The 24,520-nt window shown below is 36.9% G+C and overlaps 1 protein-coding gene across 1 annotated transcript; it reads left to right on the top strand.

Annotated features, from left to right (window-relative positions):
• Window positions 1–22,611, top strand: LOC121373746 (C-type Lectin CRL-like). The gene is made up of 4 exons (XM_041500500.1): window positions 1–221; window positions 6,817–7,103; window positions 17,520–17,696; window positions 21,775–22,611. The coding sequence occupies exons 2-4, from the start codon at window positions 6,860–6,862 to the stop codon at window positions 21,990–21,992; spliced, it is 639 nt and encodes a 212-aa protein (XP_041356434.1). The 5' UTR covers window positions 1–221; window positions 6,817–6,859; the 3' UTR covers window positions 21,993–22,611.
• The last annotated feature ends 1,909 nt before the right edge of the window (window positions 22,612–24,520 follow it).

Raw genomic sequence — 24,520 nt, 5'->3', positions numbered from 1 at the left:
GACAGGTTAGATTTAACATTTCCCAACTTGATACCAAAGGGAAATTTGATCTCTCTCGGAAAAAATTGACACTCTCTCGTTACTCTTCACAGCTGCTTGGAGAGAATAGTACTGGAAACAGATACTACCTACTGTTAATACGACTGGTGAAATAGAGAGTAGTATTTTTCAGCTAATAAGACTGGTGAGATGGATAGTAGTATCTACCGTTAATAAGACTGGTGAGTTAGTAGTATCTAACGTTAATAAGACTGGTGAGTTGGTATTATCTAACGTTAATAAGACGTAGATATAGATAGTAGTATTAACTGTTAACAAGACTGGTGATATAGAGAGTAGTATATAATGTTAATAACACTGGTGATATAGAGCAGTATATGCTGTTAATAACACTGGTGATATAGAATAGTATATAATGTTAAAAAGACTGGTGATATAGAGAGTAGTATATAATGTTAATATCACTGGTGACATAGAGAGTAGTATATGCTGTTAATAACGCTGGTGACATAGAGAGTAGTATATGCCGCTAATAACGCTGGTGACATAGAGAGTAGTATATGCTGTTAATAACACTGGTGATATAGAGAGTAGTATATACTGTTAATAACACTGGTGATATAGAGAGTAGTATACACTGTTAATAACACTGGTGATATAGAGTAGTATATAATGTTAATAACACTGGTGATATAGAGAGTAATATTAACTGTTAATAACACTGGTGATATAGACATTAGTATATACTGTTAATAACACTGGTGATATAGAGAGTAGTATATGCTGTTAATAACACTGGTGATATAGAGAGCAATATTAACTGTTAACAAGACTGGTGATATAGAGAGTAGTATATAATGTTAATAACACTGGTGATATAGAGTAGTGTATGCTGTTAATAACACTGGTGATATAGAATAGTATATAATGTTAAAAAGACTGGTGATATAGAGAGTAGTATATAATGTTAATAACACTGGTGATATAGAGAGTAGTATATGCTGTTATTAACACTGGTGATATAGAGAGTAGTATATGTTGTTAATAACACTGGTGATATAGAGAGTAGTATACACTGTTAATAACACTGGTGATATAGAGTAGTATATAATGTTAATAACACTGGTGATATAGAGAGTAATATTAACTGTTAATAACACTGGTGATATAGACAGTAGTATATACTGTTAATAGCACTGGTGATATAGAGAGTAGTATATGCTGTTAATAACACTGGTGATATAGAGAGCAATATTAACTGTTAACAAGACTGGTGATATAGAGAGTAGTATATAATGTTAATAACACTGGCGATATAGAGTAGTATATGCTGTTAATAACACTGGTGATATAGAATAGTATATAATGTTAAAAAGACTGGTGATATAGAGAGCAGTATATAATGTTAATAACACTGGTAATATAGAGAGTAGTATATGCTGTTATTAACACTGGTGATATAGAGAGTAGTATATGTTGTTAATAACACTGGTGATATAGAGAGTAGTATATACTGTTAATAACACTGGTGATATAGAGAGTAGTATATGTTGTTAATAACACTGGTGATATAGAGAGTAGTATACACTGTTAATAACACTGGTGATATAGAGTAGTATATAATGTTAATAACACTGGTGATATAGAGAGTAATATTAACTGTTAATAACACTGGTGATATAGACAGTAGTATATACTGTTAATAGCACTGGTGATATAGAGAGTAGTATATGCTGTTAATAACACTGGTGATATAGAGAGCAATATTAACTGTTAACAAGACTGGTGATATAGAGAGTAGTATATAATGTTAATAACACTGGCGATATAGAGTAGTATATGCTGTTAATAACACTGGTGATATAGAATAGTATATAATGTTAAAAAGACTGGTGATATAGAGAGCAGTATATAATGTTAATAACACTGGTGATATAGAGAGTAGTATATGCTGTTATTAACACTGGTGATATAGAAAGTAGTATATGTTGTTAATAACACTGGTGATATAGAGAGTAGTATATACTGTTAATAACACTGGTGATATAGAGAGTAGTATACACTGTTAATAACACTGGTGATATAGAGTAGTATATAATGTTAATAACACTGGTGATATAGAGAGTAATATTAACTGTTAATAACACTGGTGATATAGACAGTAGTATATACTGTTAATAACACTGGTGATATAGAGAGTAGTATACACTGTTAATAACACTGGTGATATAGAGTAATATATAATGTTAATAACACTGGTGATATAGAGAGTAATATTAACTGTTAATAACACTGGTGATATAGACAGTAGTATATACTGTTAATAACACTGGTGATATAGAGAGTAGTATATGCTGTTAATAACACTGGTGATATAGAGAGCAATATTAACTGTTAACAAGACTGGTGATATAGAGAGTAGTATATATTGTTAATAAGGCTGGTGATATAGAGAGTAATATTAACTGTTAATAACACTGATGATATAGGGAGTAGTATATAATGTTAGTAACGCTGCTGATATAGAGAATAGTATATGCTGTTAATAACACTGGTGATATAGAGAGTAGTATATGCTGTTAATAACACTGGTAATAAAGAGAGTAGTACATGTTGTTAATAACGCTGGTGATATAGAGAGTAGTATATGCTGTTAATAATGCTGGTGACATAGAGAGTAGTATATGCTGTTAATAACGCTGGTGACATTGAGAGTAGTATATGCTGTTAATAACACTGGTGATTTAGAGAGTAGTATATGCTGTTAATAGCACTGGTGACATAGAGAGTATATATGCTGTTAGTAATGCTGGTGACATAGAGAGTAGTATATGCTGTTAATAACGCTGTTGACATAGAGAGTAGTATATGCTGTTAATAACACTGGTGATATAGAGAGTAGTATATGCTGTTAATAACACTGGTGATATAGAGAGTAGTATATGCTGTTAATAACGCTGGTGACATAGAGAGTAGTATATGCTGTTAATAACACTGGTGACATAGAAAGTAGTATGTGCTGTTAATAACGCTGGTGACATAGAGAGTAGTATATGCTGTTAATAACACTGGTGATATAGAGAGTAGTATATGCTGTTAATAACACTGGTGATATAGAGAGTAGACTATGTTGTTAATAACACGGGTGATATAGAGAGTAGTATGTGCTGTTAATAACACGGGTGATATAGAGAGTAGATTATGTTGTTAATAACACGGGTGATATAGAGAGTAGTATGTGCTGTTAATAACACGGGTGATATAGAGAGTAGTATGTGCTGTTAATAACACTGGCTAGATAGAGAGTATTATGTGCTGTTAATAACGCTGGTGATATAGAGAGTAGTATGTGCTGTTAATAACGCTGGTGATATAGAGTAGTATGTGTTGTTAATAACGCTGGTGATACAGAGAGTAGTATGTGCTGTCAATAACGCTGGTGATACAGAGAGTAGTATGTGCTGTTAATAACGCTGGTGATACAGAGAGTAGTATGTGCTGTCAATAACGCTGGTGATATAGAGTAGTATGTGTTGTTAATAACGCTGGTGATACAGAGAGTAGTATGTGCTGTTAATAACGCTGGTGATATAGAGAGTAGTATATGCTGTTAATAATGCTGGTGACATAGAGAGTAGTATATGCTGTTAATAACACTGGTGACATAGAGAGTAGTATATGCTGTTAATAACGCTGGTGACATAGAGAGTAGTATATGCTGTTAATAACGCTGGTGACATTGAGAGTAGTATATGCTGTTAGTAATGCTGGTGACATAGAGAGTATTATATGCTGTTAATAACGCTGTTGACATAGAGAGTAGTATGTGCTGTTAATAACGCTGGTGATATAGAGTAGTATGTGTTGTTAATAACGCTGGTGATACAGAGAGTAGTATGTGCTGTCAATAACGCTGGTGATACAGAGAGTAGTATGTGCTGTTAATAGCACTGGTGATTTAGAGAGTAGTATATGCTGTTAATAGCACTGGTGACATAGAGAGTAGTATATGCTGTTAGTAATGCTGGTGACATAGAGAGTATTATATGCTGTTAATAACGCTGTTGACATAGAGAGTAGTATATGCTGTTAATAACACTGGTGATATAGAGAGTAGTATATGCTGTTAATAACACTGGTGATATAGAGAGTAGTATATGCTGTTAATAACGCTGGTGACATAGAGAGTAGTATATGCTGTTAATAACACTGGTGACATAGAGAGTAGTATGTGCTGTTAATAACGCTGGTGACATAGAGAGTAGTATATGCTGTTAATAACACTGGTGATATAGAGAGTAGTATATGCTGTTAATAACACTGGTGATATAGAGAGTAGATTATGTTGTTAATAACACGGGTGATATAGAGAGTAGTATGTGCTGTTAATAACACGGGTGATATAGAGAGTAGATTATGTTGTTAATAATACGGGTGATATAGAGAGTAGTATGTGCTGTTAATAACACGGGTGATATAGAGAGTAGTATGTGCTGTTAATAACACTGGCTAGATAGAGAGTATTATGTGCTGTTAATAACGCTGGTGATATAGAGAGTAGTATGTGCTGTTAATAACGCTGGTGATATAGAGTAGTATGTGTTGTTAATAACGCTGGTGATACAGAGAGTAGTATGTGCTGTCAATAACGCTGGTGAAACAGAGAGTAGTATGTGCTGTTAATAACGCTGGTGATACAGAGAGTAGTATGTGCTGTCAATAACGCTGGTGATATAGAGTAGTATGTGTTGTTAATAACGCTGGTGATACAGAGAGTAGTATGTGCTATCAATAACGCTGGTGATACAGAGAGTAGTATGTGCTGTCAATAACGCTGGTGACATAGAGAGTAGTCATTGCTGTCAACAACGCTGGTGACATAGAGAGTAGTCAGTGCTGTCAACAACGCTGGTGACATAGAGAGTAATATACGCTGTTAACAACGCTGGCGACACAGAGAGTAGTATATGCTGTTAACAACACTGGTGACACAGATAGTAGTATATGCTGTTAACAACACTGGTGACACAGATAGTAGTATATGCTGTTAACAACACTGGTGACACAGAGAGTAGTATTTGCTGTTAACAACACTGGTGACACAGAGAGTAGTGTATGCTGTTAACAACACTGGTGATCTAGATAGTAGTATGTACTGTTAACAATACTGGTGATCTAGAGAGTAGTATATACTGTTAATAACACTGATGATATAGATAGTAGTATCTACCGTTAATAAGACTGGTGATATGGAGAGTAGTATTTACAGTTAAAATGACAGCCCCTAGTTTTTAAACACTTGTTCACTAATAGAACTGATTTTGATAATTTCAATTACTGTTATTGTTTAGAACATCCATTTTCATACATCTGGAGTGTTTCCGATCAATACTGTTATTACACTGTCAAACACTTCAACGTTGTTTTCGATTTTAATAATTTAAATTCGAAGGTATTTGCATGTTATTGTTTATAATATTCATTTTTATAAATCTGGATTTTTTCTGGTCATTTTGGTGTTTTTAATTCCTCGAACAAATAAAATCATAATTCTAAAAACGCAGGTGCTTCTGGTTTAAAGGCATACTGTCACAGATTTAAGGACCTTATTTCTCTAAAAATGGATAATAAATAAAAACTACATTAATTTTTGGAAACCAAATCTAGTTATCGCATCACCTTAACTGAACCATGATGGAGTGAAATCCATGTTATCCCTCTCAGCAATTTTAGTTTTTGAATTATGAACCATTGCCATAATTCAAATATTTTTACAAAATTTCATTAATAAATGGAGTATGGTGGTTATTAAGATGGTTGAATAAAGTACATTTAGGGACAAATCAAATTATATTTGTTCAGGTAATACTTTGTTAGACCATTAAATAGGTCAGTGATCTGTGATAATATGCCTTTAAAGAGCCAGCTTTAGTTTGTTTTTAAATGGTATTTTCCAGTTTCTACGCAACCGATTCTGATTTTATTTTGTTATAATTTTACTCGGATATGTTTCAGATTTCTACATTAACCAAATTTATAATCTCCATTTTCACGAGTCGAAACTGGAGTGTGCGACTTTAAAGCAGAAACCTACCCGCCTCGGTGGCGTTGTGGTAGGCCATCGGTCATCAACAGTCGAGGCATGGGATTTTTAATCGAGATACCGACTCCAAACCCTGAGTGAGTGCTCCGCAAGGCTCAATGGGTAGGTGTAAACCACTTGCACCGACCAGTGATCCATAACTGGTTCAACAAAGTCCATGGTTTGTGCTATCCTGCCTGTGGGAAGCGCAAATAAAAGATCCCTTGCTGCCTGTCGTAAAAAGATTAGCCTATGTGGCGACAGCGGGTTTCCTCTAAAAACAGTGTCAGAATGACCATATGTTTGACGTCCAATAGCCGATGATAAGATAAAAAATCAATGTGCTCTAGCGGCGTCGTTAAATAAAAAACAAACTTTACTTTACTTTAAACCACTTGCACCGACCAGTGATCCATAACTGGTTCAACAAAGGCCATGGTTTATACTATCCTGCCTGTGGGAAGCGCAAATAAAAGATCCCTTGCTGCTAATCGGAAAGAGTAGCCCATGAAGTGGCGACAGCGGGTTTCCTCTCAAAATCTGTGTGGTCCATAACCATATGTCTGACGCCATATAACCGTAAATAAAATGTGTTGAGTGCGTCGTTAAATAAAACATTTCTTTCTTTTTAAAACAGAAACCAGCATCTTCCGGAAACCAGACTGGGAATCATCTGCTGTCAACACAACTGGGTTGTTGTTTTTATGTTGTTGATTTTTACAATTACATTTTAGCATAACCTCCCTCAGTAACAGTTTGTGAAGATCATCAACTCTAATGATGACCTGTCTGTTGCAACTGTATTCTAAAGTGTACGCGATGGGTGTTGTAGTAGCCGATGGATCATCGCCGACTAACGCCAACAGCCGCGTCGGATGCGCTACGTTGTGTGTTTATAAGACGTCGTGTTCCTCATTCTTCTTCAACGGCCACACCGGATCTTGTCACCTGCACACAAGATGGATCAACAATTTGGTCTTAGATCCTGCAGGCAATGTGAACTACTATGTAGTGTACCCAGGTAAAACGATCTATTCTTATTACTTAGTGATTTATTCAAAGAACACTATTACGAGTTACATACATGCATACAGACATACAGACATACATACACACAGGTTCGAGTCCCAGCAACGGCATGGGACAATTTGTGAGGCCAGAAAGGATTTAATTATCCCCTGCGCCAGTGCGTTAATATCTATGTATGTAACAGTCAACCTCGACATACATACAATATATAGATATTCATACATCAATACATACAGACAGACACACACACACATACATACATAGAGAGAGACAGACAGACATACATACATACATACATACATACATACACACACATACACACACCTACATACAGACATACATACCTGCATACATACACATACATAAACACACACACACACACACACACACACACACACACACACACACACACCTGCATACACGATGGATAAATTGTCCTTTTCTTTTAACTTATTTTCGTGCTTATATCCAATTAAGGCTCAAACACGCTGTCCTGGGCACAAGCCCCCCCCCCCCCCCCCCCCCAACTACCTGTGCTGTCTGTCCAGGACAGTGAGTTAGGGGTTAGTTTGTTAGTGGTTAGTTCGAGAGAAGAGGATGTAGTGGTCTTACAGCTACCCATCGAGTCGTTAGAACTCGTTCTGGGTTGGATTCGGTACCGGGCTGCGAACCCTGTATCTACCAGGCTTATGTCCGATGGCTTAACCACGACACCACCGAGGACGATGATGGATAAACAATTTGATGTCAGCCCCAGGCAGTGTAAATTACTGCAAAGTTTATCCAGGTGAAAATTATCTATTTTTTATTTTTTATTTAATTTACGATTTAGTAAAAAAAAATAAAAAATATATATATATATAATCATGTTATATTTATTCTATATTCTGATTTATTTCGGTGAAATATTTGTCTTAATTTTACTTTCTCATTTGCACACGTAAAGGAAATTTTAAAATAATTTTGTTTTAAATTATTATTATTATCTATTATTACCCCAGCAGGCACTCATAACAGGGAAAATAAAAATCGTAATTTCTCAATACATTGGTCTAACGAATAATACTATTGGATGATACGACGCTTACAAACCAATGACCGTGTCGGTACTAAATATGACGTCATCACGATTTCGCAAAGGCACACAATGACGTCATGTAGTTTAAAGAGTTTGTCTTTACGGCTGTCTGATTTTGGTGTTAAATTTATAACAAAATGTCATTTTAATGCAATTCATGATAGATTTTGTACCATGATAAAGGGAAATTTTGTTTTTGAAAATTATCTATGAACGAGATTAAATTACAAAGTTATAAAAATACTCAGAACAGTGGCTGTAGTGGTTTATATCGTTTCTATACATGTACGTGCATATTTACCTAAATATTAATATCACTAGTAATAAGGCTTAAATTACATATGTATTTGTTGATTCAGATGTTTGTTCATGTAATTAATGTATATTTATGTTACTGTTACTGCAGATAAATGTATATTATATTGTTATTTTTGCTCTGCCCATATTCGGGTGTTATGCAAATAAATTATTCTTATTATTATTATTATTCTTATGTGTGTCGAAAATAAAGGCTTTTAGAGAAAAACATTGCTCCGGTAATAAATAGAATAACAAACTCGGCAACAGTTATTATCCCTTGTGCCTTGTCCCTTGTGAAATAATTTGCAAATTGTCAATGTATTTTAACTTATCTTTAATGTACTATGCAGTTTACTCAGGTAATAATGTTTTTGTTAACTTGATTTAACTGTGAGATTTAATCAATAACAATTTTATAATATCAGTATTTTACTGCATGACTGTGTGTCACCGCGTTATCATATTATACCTCCATTAAAGGGACACACCCTAGTTACGGCTAGTTGTTAACCATTACGGCGTTGTTTTTCGCTGTTAAACCCATTTTTTCACAAATAAAATTGCACTTTACTTACCGTTTATTATTTAGAATATACATTTCCATTCACCTGAAGTGTTTTTTGGTAATCCTGGTGTTTGTAATACCACAAAATGCATTTTTCGTATTTCTGAAAAACGGACGCATGTTTGAGAAAAAACCATTGAGCAGACAAGGTCTAATCTATTTTTAGACGGGATATTTGTCACAGACGTTGGTATACCACGTGACCGTTATCATTTTGGTTCAGTTTGTTTTCTCGTGCACGGTTCGCGCAATCAACATCCGATTTGTTGTTGTTCATTTGTGAGATTTTTCTTCACAGTTCGTGAACATTTTCAGTAACAATAAAGTTCAGACAAGTAAGTATCTCAATACAAAACGTTACAAACCCTTAAAACCAATAATTTTGCTAAGTTCTACGATATCTGGAGAGGGGATACAACCAGGACAGAACAGTTGGAACATGTCCAGGAGAGGTGAAAAGAACGCACCCCAAGTCTCTGAAATTTGTCGTGACGTAGGCATTGTTGTGCTTCGAGCGACATCTACCGGTTGATGATAATACTTTGCCGGTTCAACGCCAAAAGGCGCCAGGCGCCATCTATTTTTAGAAACGGGGTCACAGCAGTGCACGTTGTGGTGCAATATCCTATTGTTCTGTAAATAAAGTGCGCGCGTCACCCATACTGACTAGGTCAGAACACTCTATAGTAAATACACGATACCCTTTTAAATCGGATGACAGGTGCTTGCACCTGCGTATTGTATTAATATTGTTTGGCAATGACTTCTTGAATAATTAGTACAAGTGTTATTTCAGTGCATGGTGTGGTGCAGTGTCCAATTATTCTATAAATAAAGTACGCAACACCCCAACTGCATGGCTGGGTCTATTCGGGTCACGCTGTAGTAAACTAACGCTACGGGCCAAACCGAGTCACGAGTGCTCATACCCTGCTTATTGTATTGACATTGACAATGGCTTCACAGATAATAAGGTCACATTCAGACGTGTGCAGTCCGCTTTTCTATACATTCATTTAAGAGTGTTGCAAATATTATGAAAACATTGTATTGTAGGCAACTGTTTACATTCGATATAAATATTACCAACAATTTATTTTTATCTCATTAATCTATAATCATGCCTAGAGAAGGGTGGACAGAATATTTGTTGAATATTTATTTTAATCCAAAACACCCAGCTTCCTTTTCGGGAGTAAATAAACTGTATCGTATTGTAAAAAAGGAAGGGAAATTTGATATTAGCTTACACCATATCAAACGGTGGCTTGCTTCGCAAGACGCCTACTCGCTTCAGCGATCGTTGCGCTACAAATTCAAAAGAAACAGGCTCGTGGCGAGTGGACTGAATGCACGATGGGATGTTGATTTAGCAGACGTTTCTAATATTGAATTGGATAATAACGGTGTAAAATTCCTGTTGATATCTATCAATGTTTTTACAAGATATCTATGGGTTGAACCCATGAAAAACAAACAACCAGAATCTGTCATTAAAGCACTGAAGAAAATATTTGCCACTGCACCTTTACCAGGGATTATTAGATCAGATAAAGGCCGTGAATTCAATAATAAAAAAGTGAAATCATATTTGAAAGACAAAGATATAACATTCTATGTCACTCAGAATGAGACCAAAGCATCATATGCTGAGAGAGTGATCCGGACTCTGAAGGTTGCTATGTACAGATATTTTACATATAAACAGACTTATCACTACCTGGATATTCTACAAGATCTAGTAGATGGTTACAATCATAGACCACACAGGTCATTAAATCAGCGATCACCTTCAGACATCGACGAGCAAAATGAAGCTATGGTGTGGAAAGAGCAGTACATCGATCTTTTGAAAACAAAGTCTAAAACTAAAAGGAAACCTTTCAAATTTAAGGTTGGGGATCAAGTGAGAATTTCTCATTTGAAATACACCTTTCAAAGAGATTATCAAGAAAAATGGACTGAAGAAATATTTATAATTAAGAGAAGATACTACAGAGATGGTTTTCCTATATATCAACTGAAAGATTATGCAGATGACCCCATTGAAGGTAGCTTCTACGAAAATGAGTTACAGCAAGTCTTCAAAACGGACAATAACATTTGGAAGGTGGAGAAAGTGCTTAAGAGAAGAAAGAGGAGAGGTGAGAAACAGGTGTTTGTTAAGTGGATGGGCTATCCTAAGAAGTTTAACAGCTGGATTCCAGAAGCAAATCTCCAGTTGGTATAAATAATAGCGAGTGTTGTATTTGAGTTAGTTTATACCTGAACATCATGGGATCAACATCGTGTCCAGATTGTCAGAAAATGTTTTCGAGGAGGGATGCCATGCTCAGACATAGACAGACCAGTCATTCACCACCATCACCACCACCACCACCACCACCACCACCATCATCACCACCACCACCACCACCACCACCACCACCACCACCACAAGGAATGCAAGCTCAGCAGGTACCAGATTAAGAACCGTTTTATTTTACTATACCTTCCAATGTCATTTTCGTGGGCCCTAGTGGATGTGGGAAGACAATGTTTATGTATCATATACTTCGGAAAGGACTCATCAAGCCAACACCTAACAACATTGTATGGTGTTACAACGAGTGGCAACCCCTTTATGATACTATTCGTGAGACCATGCCTCAAATTCAGTTTGTGAAAGGTATCCCTTACAACCTGCAGGACAACAACTACTTTGATGCACACAACAATAATGTTTTAATTCTGGATGATCACATGACCGAGGCCAAGGATGATAAACGTATTTCTCAACTTTTTACTCGTACTTCACATCACAAGAATGTCATTAATTTTTTACTGTTACAAAATTTGTTTCCGAGAGGCAAAGAGTCACGTGACATTGCTCTGAATTCACATTTTGTGACTCTGTTCAATTCACCCGTGGACAGACTACAAGTGAACTTGTTTGCAAGAAGAATTTTTCTCAACAATACTGATCGTTTTGTGTCTGTGTATGAAGCAGCTGTTCAACAACCTTATGGCAATCTGACTATTGATTTACGACCTTCTACCTCTGAGAATGAGAGACTTAAACCTAATGTTATAACTACTAGTGACAGTGTTTCTCAACAACCTATAAAAGAACCATCAATTCGAGAGTCACCTCAGTTGAATAGTAACAGTCATCCTGTGAACATCAAACACAACAACTTAAACGACGTGACAGAAACTTCTGAAGTTGACAGTGAATTTAATTATAGTGATACTGAGGATATTGATACAGTTGTCAACATGCCTTCCTGTGACGAATGCGGTATTTTGTTTGAGAACAACCATGATCTTCAACGTCATGTAAGAACCTGATGCCCCGAAAATGGGGGTCAACCTTTAAGGAAACGAGCCAAACTGGATGAAGAACCCATCAATACCGATGTAAAAGATTCCAAATTGGATTACAAAGAATGGGAAGCTGCTGGTCTGACAGAGATGTGGAAGTTGACCTTGAAAACTTGTAAAGAAAGCATTCAGGCAAAGAAAGAAAATTATGAAGATCAAGGGAAGTCTGAAAGATGGATTGAAAGGAAGTTACAAAAATGTTGGGAAAAAACTTTCATTGACAGAATGGTTCGAGCCCTACAGTTTGTGACTTATTTCAGTGAAGCACCCTTGTTCAAAACCATACTGTCTAAAGTGAAGAATATGGACCCTGAGACGGACCCAGATGTAATCTCTACCAAGATTGAATTGTGGATGAAACCCAATGTCAAAGATATACTGTCCCAGATAGATTTTTCTGAAGCTGAGGACTTAGTCAATGATCAAGAAGAAGAAAATGAAAATGATACAGATACTGAATAGTTTTGTGTATATGTACAAGTAAGATACAGTCAAGAGTTTCCCTTTATCCTTGACACGTATCATAATATATGTATGTTGAGAGAAATAAAATACATTGTAGTAGTCAAGCATTTCTCTTGTTATTAATTTATTGTATTAAGTTAAATAAAAAAACAAACAAAAAAAAAGCATTAAACAAGTGAAGTTTATTACAAGAAAAACTAAATCTATTTTATTAAGAGGGCACCATATAAAAAGGTTAACATATATACATACATGAAAATCATTATAAGGTATAAAGTGGTTCTCATTTACAATAGACAATATTATGCACATGTGGTTTATAGCCTAATCAATGATTCTAGGATGAGTACGGTAGTGTCCATGGGCTAAAGTATGGATTCCATCTTCAAGGACATAGCGTTTGTCATCATAGGGAGATAAACTTATCTTGTTGGTGGCTACACTGTACAGCTGATGATTCACACTCTGAATATTAGTCATGCTATGTCTCAGTTGGGAATGTTCAAACAAACATTTCTTATACATAGTATGCTTCAGGACCTTTTTTATCACAGTTTTACTAACACCTTTAGCTATTTTTTTCTCTTTCCCCTCATACAAAACCGAATACATTTTCGGTCTAAGACCTACAAACTCTTCCATGACAGATCCCCCAAGCTCATCATTCATTTTACCTAACACTTTGGCATTTACAGTAGAGAAGAGAGGGTGAGAGAGATTATAGTTACTTGTGTCAAACAAGTTGGCATGTTTCTGAAAATCAGAATAGATATCTTCTGTTTCTACCTCATAACACAGTGAATCTGTATCTGTGAATAAAAGCTGGACTTTATTACCATACTTTGATCTCATGAAATTATAGTGAAATTCATACATAACAATTTTAGACATGTCTAGAATTGAAAATCCGGCATAGATAGGCTGATTAAGAACGATAGTGGCTTTCTTAAGATGAACTGCAGCCAAATCAGGGTTAAATATTTTAAAGCCTTCAAATGTGGGTTTAGCACAGAGTTTCTTTAAACGTTTCTTTGAATTTACCAGCTCCACATTCACATGTTTTCTTACATTCATCATGCTTCGACCAAAACAGGAGTTGTTCATCAACTTAAAAAAAGCTTTTTCAGTTTCATTTTTGGACTGCTTTCTTTTTTCCGTGTTGAAATCGATATAGGTCTTTAACCATGGAGACTGTCTAAACTGAATCGCTCTATGGATCTTTGTCAACTTTATTCCCTGTCTGAGATAGAATTGTAAGTTTCTGTAATGTAGTACATATTTCTCTTTATCATTGAGGTTTGGAACTAGTTTTCGTACAGGCCGACCTGTAAGACAAAGTTTATCTCTCAGCTGCTGTGAGTGAGGAGAAAGCATAGCATCAGTGACTAGCATAGATTCAGGGGCCAGAGGATAGTCACTGTGACAGTCATGTAATTCTGTGGGGTATTCAAGATCCACCTCCAAAATATACCCCGTGTTTGAATTCTCTGTCACAGTCATAATGTCAAGACTGTCAAAGTCTTTAACCCACTCGAAATCTCTTTCAGGGAGGTATTGGGACATGCTTTGTCCATACAGGTTATTAGCATCCAAATACATAAGATAGGTGGAGGGTTCATTTTCATTAAATGTTTCAAGATAAGGATTGTTAGCTTTGGAAAACTTTTTTGATATCATTGAAATTCCACCTCTTAGACCATGCTCTATCATAAGATGCATGTCTAAATCTGTGAGAAGTTCAAGTTCCACACCTCCCATCTTGAGCATGGCATCCCACCCTACACCGGGTAAAGTGAAATAATGAGCACTATCCAAATCATAATAATCTAAGCACATGTTTCTAAAATTTTCAAATACATCTGCCAAGAGAAGAACATCTGTTTTCATGTTCATGTACTCTCCCATGGTTTTCAAGTCAAACGTTGTCCACACCTGATGAGCATGCTCATAATCCTCGTCCGAGATATCACTATCAGTTAAAATATTGTAAAACTCAGCTTGAGCAGGGAGCTGAGACATGTTAAATTTAGACTCGTCATCCATAAAGTCATAAGGGTATACCCCTTTTCTTAGAAGTAAGCTGATTTTCTGTTCATCTGAAAATTCTTTTGTGAGTTGAGTGAATTTATCACTACCGTCTGCTTTCAAATTAGTAACCAGTGTCTCAAGCGATGCGTTCAAAAACTGAAGTGAGTCTATGAACCGCAAACTGCCAACAGAGAATGATATGTATTTTTCCATGTTGTTGGCTAGACAGTGTAGTTTTTGTTTAACAGATTTATCCAAATACCTCATGATCAGGTGGCTATCATAACCTTTAAGATTGTGAAAAACAACAGGAATAAAGAACTCCTTAAGATTGCTCTGTTTCCCCTTATTCCTCCTAAACTGGTACTGTAAATTGCATTTATTGTGTGCAGGACCCCTATAAACTCCAGTCAAATGATCATGGTCGCGAACTCGGTCTGACCCTAGCTTTCCTTGACAAATATGACATGTACTAGCGGTTCTAAATGTTCTCTCATCCTCTACTGTCAATTTCATTGGTTCCACAATGTTTAAGATTTCTCCAATATTCTTACTTTCTTCTAATAGATGATCAATGAAATTATTAATAACATTTGGTCCCCTGTATACAACAGCAGGTTTGTAATACGAAGGATCAGAGCTAACAACTTTATAACAGAAGCCAGATGGTTCATGCTTTTGATACTTTGTAGTGGTTGAAAAAGTGGGGTCATTCACACAGCCACTGATTTTTCGCGTAAGAGACTCAAAATCCGCAACAATTATGTACGGTACTCTTAACTGTTTGCGAATACTATTAAACTGAACCCACTTGTTGTCTTCTGTGGGGAGTTTTACTTTCTGAAGACCATATGAATTGCAATATGGTGTGTGATCATCTAACAAATCTTGTCTAGTAAAACCATGTAAACAAGAACGACAATAAAATGTTTGATGTCCATGTTTTGTTCTATTTCCCATCAACCTACTGAAATTGCGAATGAGACAAAAGTGTCTCTTTTCCCCCTGGCTGAGTAGCATTAAATCTACCTCAATTGAACATTTGAATGCACTTTTGTGTAAGGGAAATACACCATCATTCTCATCAAATCCAAAGACATTTACTGAAATACTGTTTAGTTTTTCGAATTTTGTTAATTGTGTTAAGGGAATGGGCATATCAATTCCATCTAAATTTAGTTCAGTTTCATAAGGTTCATATTTATTTACCCTGTTGGCATGATGTTTGAAAGATAATGGGTGCAGAGCTGCTAAGACAGACCAAATAAAACATTTCTGATCTTCGTTCTGAATGTTCAGTATGGCTTTTTTCTCTGCAAGGACTCTAGGAAGAGGGATATAGCTACTACCAGTCAAAGGAATATATTGAGCTGTATTAACTTCCAAATGTATGATATGATCGATAGCCCATCCACTCCCTTCAGCTTGAAATTCTTGTGATGATGTGTACAATTTTTGAAATCCCTCTGCTAATTGTTTCTCCAATTCAGAGAAATTAGTGGTTAAAAAATTAGTAGTTCTAAGTATAGGTTCTGCCAATATACTTTCATTGTTTTCATCATATTTGATAAATTTCAATTTTAAAGTTAAAAACCACTTCATACCTTTGTTTGCTGTTAAGGAATTATGCAAAATCTGTAAAATATTAAATTGTTCATCAGCTAAGAACTGAAGAATGTCAACATCATTTTCTCGGTTGGGTGTCAATGTTGTCGTTGAAATTGCCCCCTCGAGTGCATCTATACGGCCCGCTCCAACCTGGTTTCGTCTTTCTTCGTAGCGTTCACGTCGGTGGATACACCTGTCGCACTGGTTGACCCGTTGACTGTAGAACCGCTCGGGTTTTGGTCTGTGACACTGGCTGCATTCCCGACCTTTTGTTGAACAACCCTCACAAAAGTGCTTACCGGGAAGTAAACATTTCACGTGACCACACCAATTACACTTTGCTAGCCGAGCTGGTACATCACTAGGGTCGAGGTTGTTGTTGACATTGTTACCGAGAGGCCGTAGGCACTGTCGTTTGGCCTGTTGGTTGGCTTCTGACGATGTCCGTTTTAGTGTACATCGATGACTGTTATAGTTATCCAGACGGGTAAATGAATGTCCACATTTAACACACTGGAATCGTTCATTCCCATGGACTGTACGGGTGTGTCGCAGGAGGTCTTTATTCCACTTAAAGCAGCGCTGACAAACGTTGCAAACATAGCCGGCTTTTGAAGGTGTATTTTCATTGTTAAAAATCAGTTCTTTAGATAGTAACTCAATGCGTTTAAGGTTGGCTTCTTGACATTCTTCCAGGTTGTGGTCATGAGCTCAAGCTTCAAGTTCCTGTACTGAAGTTACAGTATTTAAAAACTGCTGAGAGAGAGAGAGAGAGAGAGAGAGAGAGAGAGAGAGAGAGAGAGAGAGAGAGAGAGAGAGAGAGAGAGAGAGAGAGAGAGAGAGTGTGTGTGTGTGTGTGTGTGTGTGTGTGTGTGTGTGTGTGTGTTTGTGTAGCATTATCGCCTATACTATAAAAAAAAAACCTAATAAAAACCGAAATAAAAATAAAAGTTTATTGGAAAACTAGAAGTGTGTCTCAAATATATTTTATTTGACAACAGATGCCTGCCAATTTGAGGGCTACCAGTTCATTAGAAGATCGGGAATGTGTATAAAAATTGCATCAGATAAGAAGACGTGGACGCAGGCCAAAGCAGCGTGCGAATCTGATGGCGCGAGACTTGTGAAGATTGACACAGCAGACAAAATGTGGGACATCTCAGACATACTAGTGGCAGGTAATCCAGCCTCCTCCCTCCATTACCTCCACCCCCCCCCCCCCCCCAACCCCACCGCGCCCCCTTAGACAAAGATTGACACAGAAGACAAAATGAGGGACATCTCAGACATACTAGTGACAGGTACATCACCCTCCATTACACCCTCTTAAAGATTGACACAGAAGACAAAATGAGCGACATCTCAGACATACTAGTGGCAGGTACATCACCCTCCATTACACCCCCTTAAACAAAGATTGACACAGTAGACAAAATGAGCGACATCTCAGACATACTAGTGACAGGTACATCACCCTCCACTACACCCCCTTAAAGACTGACACAGAAGACAAAATGAGGGACATCTCAGACATACTAGTGACAGGTACATCACCCTCCATTACACCCCCTTAAAGATTGACACAGAAGACAGAATGAGCGACATCTCAGACATACTAGTGACAGGTACATCACCCTCCACTACACCCCCTTAAAGATTGACACAGAAGACAAAATGAGGGACATCTCAGACATACTAGTGACAGGTACATCACCCTCCATTACACCCTCTTAAAGATTGACACAGAAGACAAAATGATCGACATCTCAGACATACTAGTGGCAGGTACATCACCCTCCATTGCACCCACTTAAACAAAGATTGACACAGCAGACAGAATGAGGGACATCTCAGACATACTAGTGGCAGGTTCATCACCCTCCATTGCACCCTCTTAAAGATTGACACAGAAGACAGAATGAGGGACATCTCAGACATACTAGTGGCAGGTACATCACCCTCCATTGCACCCACTTAAACAAAGATTGACACAGCAGACAGAATGAGGGACATCTCAGACATACTAGTGGCAGGTACATCACCCTCCATTGCACCCTCTTAAAGATTGACACAGAAGACAGAATGAGGGACATCTAAGACATACTAGTGGCAGGTACATCACCCCTCCACTACACCCTCTTAAAGATTGACACAGAAGACAGAATGAGGGACATCTCAGACATACTAGTGGCAGGTACATCACCCCTCCACTACACCCTCTTAAAGATTGACACAGAAGACAGAATGAGGGACATCTAAGACATACTAGTGACAGGTACATCACCCTCCACTACACCCTCTTAAAGATTGACACAGAAGACAGAATGAGGGACATCTCAGACATACGTGGCAGGTACATCACCCTCCATTACACCCTCTTAAAGATTGACACAGAAGACAAAATGAGCGACATCTCAGACATACTAGTGACAGGTACATCACCCCTCCACTACACCCTCTTAAAGATTGACACAGAAGACAGAATGAGGGACATCTCAGACATACTAGTGGCAGGTACATCACCCCTCCACTACACCCTCTTAAAGATTGACACAGAAGACAGAATGAGGGACAACTCAGACATACTAGTGGCAGGTACATCACCCCTCCACTACACCCTCTTAAAGATTGACACAGAAGACAGAATGAGGGACATCTAAGACATACTAGTGACAGGTACATCACCCTCCACTACACCCTCTTAAAGATTGACACAGAAGACAGAATGAGGGACATCTCAGACATACGTGGCAGGTACATCACCCTCCATTACACCCTCTTAAAGATTGACACAGAAGACAAAATGAGCGACATCTCAGACATACTAGTGACAGGTACATCACCCTCCATTACACCCCCTTAAACAAAGATTGACACAGTGACAGGTACATCACCCTCCACTACACAAAATGAGGACAAACATCTCAGACATACTAGTGACAGGTACATCACCCAGAATGAGCGACATCCACTACACCCACCCTCCACTAAAGATTGACACAGAAGACAGAATGAGGGACATCTCAGACATACTAGTGACAGGTACATCACCCCTCCACTACACCCTCTTAAAGATTGACACAGAAGACAGAATGAGGGACATCTAAGACATACTAGTGGCAGGTACATCACCCCTCCACTACACCCTCTTAAAGATTGACACAGAAGACAGAATGAGGGACATCTAAGACATACTAGTGGCAGGTACATCACCCTCCATTACACCCCCTTAAACAAAGATTGACACAGAAAACAAAATGCTGGTAGGTACAGAGTTCGCACGCCGGTAATGGTTCATACCCAATGTTTTAACAGCCCAGTCGAATGTAGTGGGGAAAAATAGCTGTAACAGTTACCTTTATATAATATTCTATGGAATCCCCATCCCATAATTATTTAAACAAAATGCCATAGAATAATGCATCTGTTAATCTTGAGTTTGTAATGTGTTGGACATTTCTGTGTTTATGCTAATTTTATGTACATGCGACTGCTTAAAGGGACATTCCTGAGTTTGCTGCATTGTAAGATGTTTCCGACTAATAAAATATTTATACGATTAAGCATACATATTAAATATATTTTCTTGTTTAGAATATCAGTGTCTGTATATTCAATGTGTTTCTGGTCGTCTTAATATTTGTAAGAAGCCCAAACTGGATTCTGTCTTCAAATAATTTCGTACGTACGAAAAAACTATATTTTAGCAAATAAGATGAAATTTAACCTAGTACAAGTATTAGAACGATCAGAAACACGTTTAATATACAGCCACTAATGTTTTATGCAGAAAAATATATTTGATATGTAATTACAATCGTTAAAAAGTCTCGGTTAGTCGATAACATCTTACAAAGTGCAGCAAACTCAGGGATGTCCCTTTAAAATATTGCAGACTAATCATATATCAATATCGTCATATAGGAAACATAGGAATATCCACTAATATTGTGAATGTATTCCAGTTAGAAGCCAATATATTGCATTTCCTATTTCAGTAGGTTCATGGTGGCCATCTTGAATTTCATTATAATATTATTTCATAGAACCAGGTTAAAGAGGTATCTCAATCCAACGAAACCGAGACTTGTGTGTTTATAACCTAGACAGCTAGAAGCTGAAATAATAATGTCTTGTGGAATTTCGTTACAGTGTGTTGGTTATATTGGCAACCATATTGAATTTATTTTAAATATAAGTATAATATCGAGCTAAAACACTTCAAATATATCAATTCTTAGGCATATAAAACATAGAAATAACTATTAATATTATGGATATATATTCAGTTAGAAGCCTAGACATTAAATGTCATATTTTAGTATATAATGTGGCGGCCATCTTGCATTTGTAAAGATACATAATGGAAATATCAGTTGGTAACATATTATTTCTGTCAGTCAGCATCCTCAAATTATGTAACATCAATTGAATTGCCAAAATGCCCTGGGAAGTTCGTTTATACAAAATATGGACTAATCTAATATTGATGACGTCAGTACAAATACTACCTAACTTTAAAGCCAAATTACTACCTGTTCCATTAAATATATTTTACTACATTTTTAATATGTTATTCCAGAAGGAAAACAATTAACTTCATTACTTTTGCAATTTGTGATGGGTATAACAAATATTTTGGCATAGACTGCCTGGATTAGAATGAGAAATAGCCCAATGGGCCCACCGACAGGGACCGATCCCATACTGATCGCGCCTCGCCACCCGGCCAATACTATTACGTACACAACCCAATGTACGTTAAGAAGTGATACGAATAATTTCTCTAGTTCTTATTGTTATTAGCCGAGGCAGCATGGTGTTATTTCCTGTATAGATGGCGTTGGTTTCGCGGCAGCGGTAAATTAGAAGAAACGAAAAGATTGACTGTCAGAATACAAATCGCCGCGAAAATATTTTTGTTTGGCTTTATTTCACTATTTACTATTTTGTTGGTGTGCCCATTGGGCTATTTCTCGTTCCAGCCAGTACACCACAACTGGTATATCAAAGGCCGTGGTATGTGCTATCCTGCCTGTGGGATGGTGCATATAAAAGATCCCTTGCTGCTAATCAAAAAGAGTAGCCCATGAAGTGGCGACAGCAGGTTTCCTCTCTCAATATCTGTGTGGTCCATATAACCGTAAAATAAAATGTGTTGAGTGCGTCGTTAAATAAAACATTTCATTCCTTCCTGTTTACTATTTAGTGTCTCAATAAAGGTTGTCATTGATTTGTTTCTCCCATATATTTCAGAGCATCCAGGGAATCCTTTTTTCATAGGCGCAAGCGATCCTAGCAAGAATAATTCGTGGCAATGGACCGACGGGACAGCTGTGGAACAGTATTGGTGGAACCCAAACGAACCGAGCGATTATCCGACGGAAGACTGCTTGAAAATCAATCAAAATTATCCTCGCTGGAATGACGATATCTGTGGAAACCACAGAGACTACATTTGTGAAAAGTTGTAACGTCTATATCTGTACATGGCATCGGTGTTTGTGAAACAAGTTGTAACGTGTATATCTGTACATGGCATCTGTTTTTGTGACACAAGTTGTAACATCTATATCTGTACATGGCATCGGTGTTTGTATAAACAAGTTATAACATCTATATCTGTACATGGCATCGGTGTTTGTGAAACAAGTTATAACGTCTCTATCTGTACATGACATCAGTGTTTGTAAAACAAGTTGTAACATCTGTATCTGTACATGACATCGGTGTTTGTGAAACAAGTTATAACGTCTCTATCTGTACATGACATCGGTGTTTGTGAAACAAGTTATAACGTCTCTATCTGTACATGACATCGGTGTTTGTGAAACAAGTTATAACGTCTATATCTGTACCTGGGGCTTTTATTCACTAACTCTCGCAACTTCGCGATCTCGCAGTGCAACGCTAAAAGACTTATAAAGAGGATGCTTTGTTGTATAGCAGAGCCTAAGAGAGCTTTGTGAATTAGGCCCTGGTATCTGTATGTGTGAAATGTTGTAATATATATATATCTGTACCCAATCTCTTTGTTTGTGAAATGTTGTAATATATATATACAAACATGTGTATATATATATATATATATATATATATATATATATATATATATATATATATATATATATCTGTACCCAATCTCTATATATAATATATATATATATATATATATATATATATATATATATATATATATATATATATATATATATGTGTGTACCAAATCGCTTTGTTTGTGAACTGTTGTAATATATATATTTATCACCCACCTGGTGAACGTATAGCGGTGTCGTACAAATACGATACGCACCACGAGGGTCGTACCGGATGTACGTCTTTTCATTGGTTGACAATGAAGCAAGGCTATTATGATTGGTTGGACAGTAAGTCTACCGGGACTTTTTTTTTCATTCATGAAAAATTACGTTGTCAACATTCCACAACTTTTACTATATATTTCATTCATTCATCGGATGTCGCGAGACATTTAAATTAAAAATAATAATAAAATATATACAATAAATAAAATTGAATATTATATATATGTATTATTTCTATAAACAAAGCTATATACACCTTGACAAATAAAATGCACAAATAAAATATCGTAAACATGTATCGTCTGCTACCGATTTTGTTTATTTGGCAACTCGAAATGGCTACCACAATTAATGTGAACGATCGGGTTAAAATAGATGGAAAAGAATGTGGAAGAGTGATATCAATCCTTCAACCACTGGGTACATACCACATGTACAAAGTGTTGATAATTACAGCAATTTGTCAAGTGTGCAACACAGGCAACTTAGCAACATAATTTCATCAGCCGCACCTGGTGACCTCGCCGTGCCTTCCACCCGTCCTGCTACGCAGAGTTTCAGTTTCACCTCTACTCAATGTAGACAAACTGGATGTGACCTCCTAAGCCTTGGCTGCATTTTGTCGGCGCCAATATATGGCTCAACTATCAACATAAACATGAGCACTGGAGTCGTCCACACTTCCCAGCATTCACCAAGTTCGCCAAAGCGTCAAATACTTGACTAAATTTAGGGCCTGTCCACATTTCCCAGCCTTCGCAAAAGCGTCAAAAACTTGACTAAATTTATCAGAAGAAATGTTCAGAGTTATAAAAACTGACTTTTGTATTTACACACATATCATCGTTTGAATTATATGTTAATTAATTAAATACTTCTAGTTAATATTCGTATTGTCGTCCGTTCAAACATGTGTTGACCTAGATTAAAGTGATACCAAATGTTCCGCCCCAAGTCACTTCTCCCCAGAACAGTTCGCGACTGGTATATCAAAGGCCATGGTATGTGGCGTCCTGTTTGTGGTAAAGTGCACATCTGGCGCTACTAATGGTAAAATGTAGCGGATTTCCTCACTAAGACTCTATCTCAGAATGGCTCAATAGCCGATGATTAATAAATGTAGCGGATTTCCTCACTAAGACTCTTATCTCAGAATGGCTCAATAGCCGATGATTAATAAATGTAGCGGATTTCCTCACTAAGACTATATCTGAGAATGGCTCAATAGCCGATGATTAATAAATGTAGCGGATTTCCTCACTAAGACTCTATCTGAGAATGGCTCAATAGCCGATGATTAATAAATGTAGCGGATTTCCTCACTAAGACTCTATCTCAGAATGGCTCAATAGCCGATGATTAATAAATGTAGCGGATTTGCTCACTAAGACTCTATCTCAGAATGGCTCAATAGCCGATGATTAATAAATGTAGCGGATTTGCTCACTAAGACTCTATCTCAGAATGGCTCAATAGCCGATGATTAATAAATGAATGTGCTCTAGTGGTGACGTTATACAAAACAAACTTTAACTTTTACGTCTCGGATTGTGAGCTGTAAGATTTTAATTTGGATGCTTCCGACGCGTAACTTTGAGAAAAGAAGTTTGTTTTGTTTAACAACACCACGGGAGCACATTGATTAATTAATCATCGGCTATTGGATGTCAAACATTTGG

Source organism: Gigantopelta aegis, chromosome 5 (assembly GCF_016097555.1).
Source record: "Gigantopelta aegis isolate Gae_Host chromosome 5, Gae_host_genome, whole genome shotgun sequence".
NCBI lineage: Eukaryota > Metazoa > Mollusca > Gastropoda > Neomphalida > Peltospiridae > Gigantopelta > Gigantopelta aegis.
Note: the sequence above shows the minus strand (reverse complement) of the source record. Positions and strands in the feature narration are given on the sequence as shown.

Coding starts and splice junctions, on each gene's coding strand:
- LOC121373746 (XM_041500500.1), top strand. CDS start 6,860: ATGATGACCTGTCTGTTGCAACTGTATTCTAAAGTGTACGCGATGGGT. Junction 7,104..17,519: donor CTACTATGTAGTGTACCCAG/GTAAAACGATCT, acceptor ATTTGACAACAG/ATGCCTGCCAATTTGAGGGC. Junction 17,697..21,774: donor CTCAGACATACTAGTGGCAG/GTAATCCAGCCT, acceptor CATATATTTCAG/AGCATCCAGGGAATCCTTTT.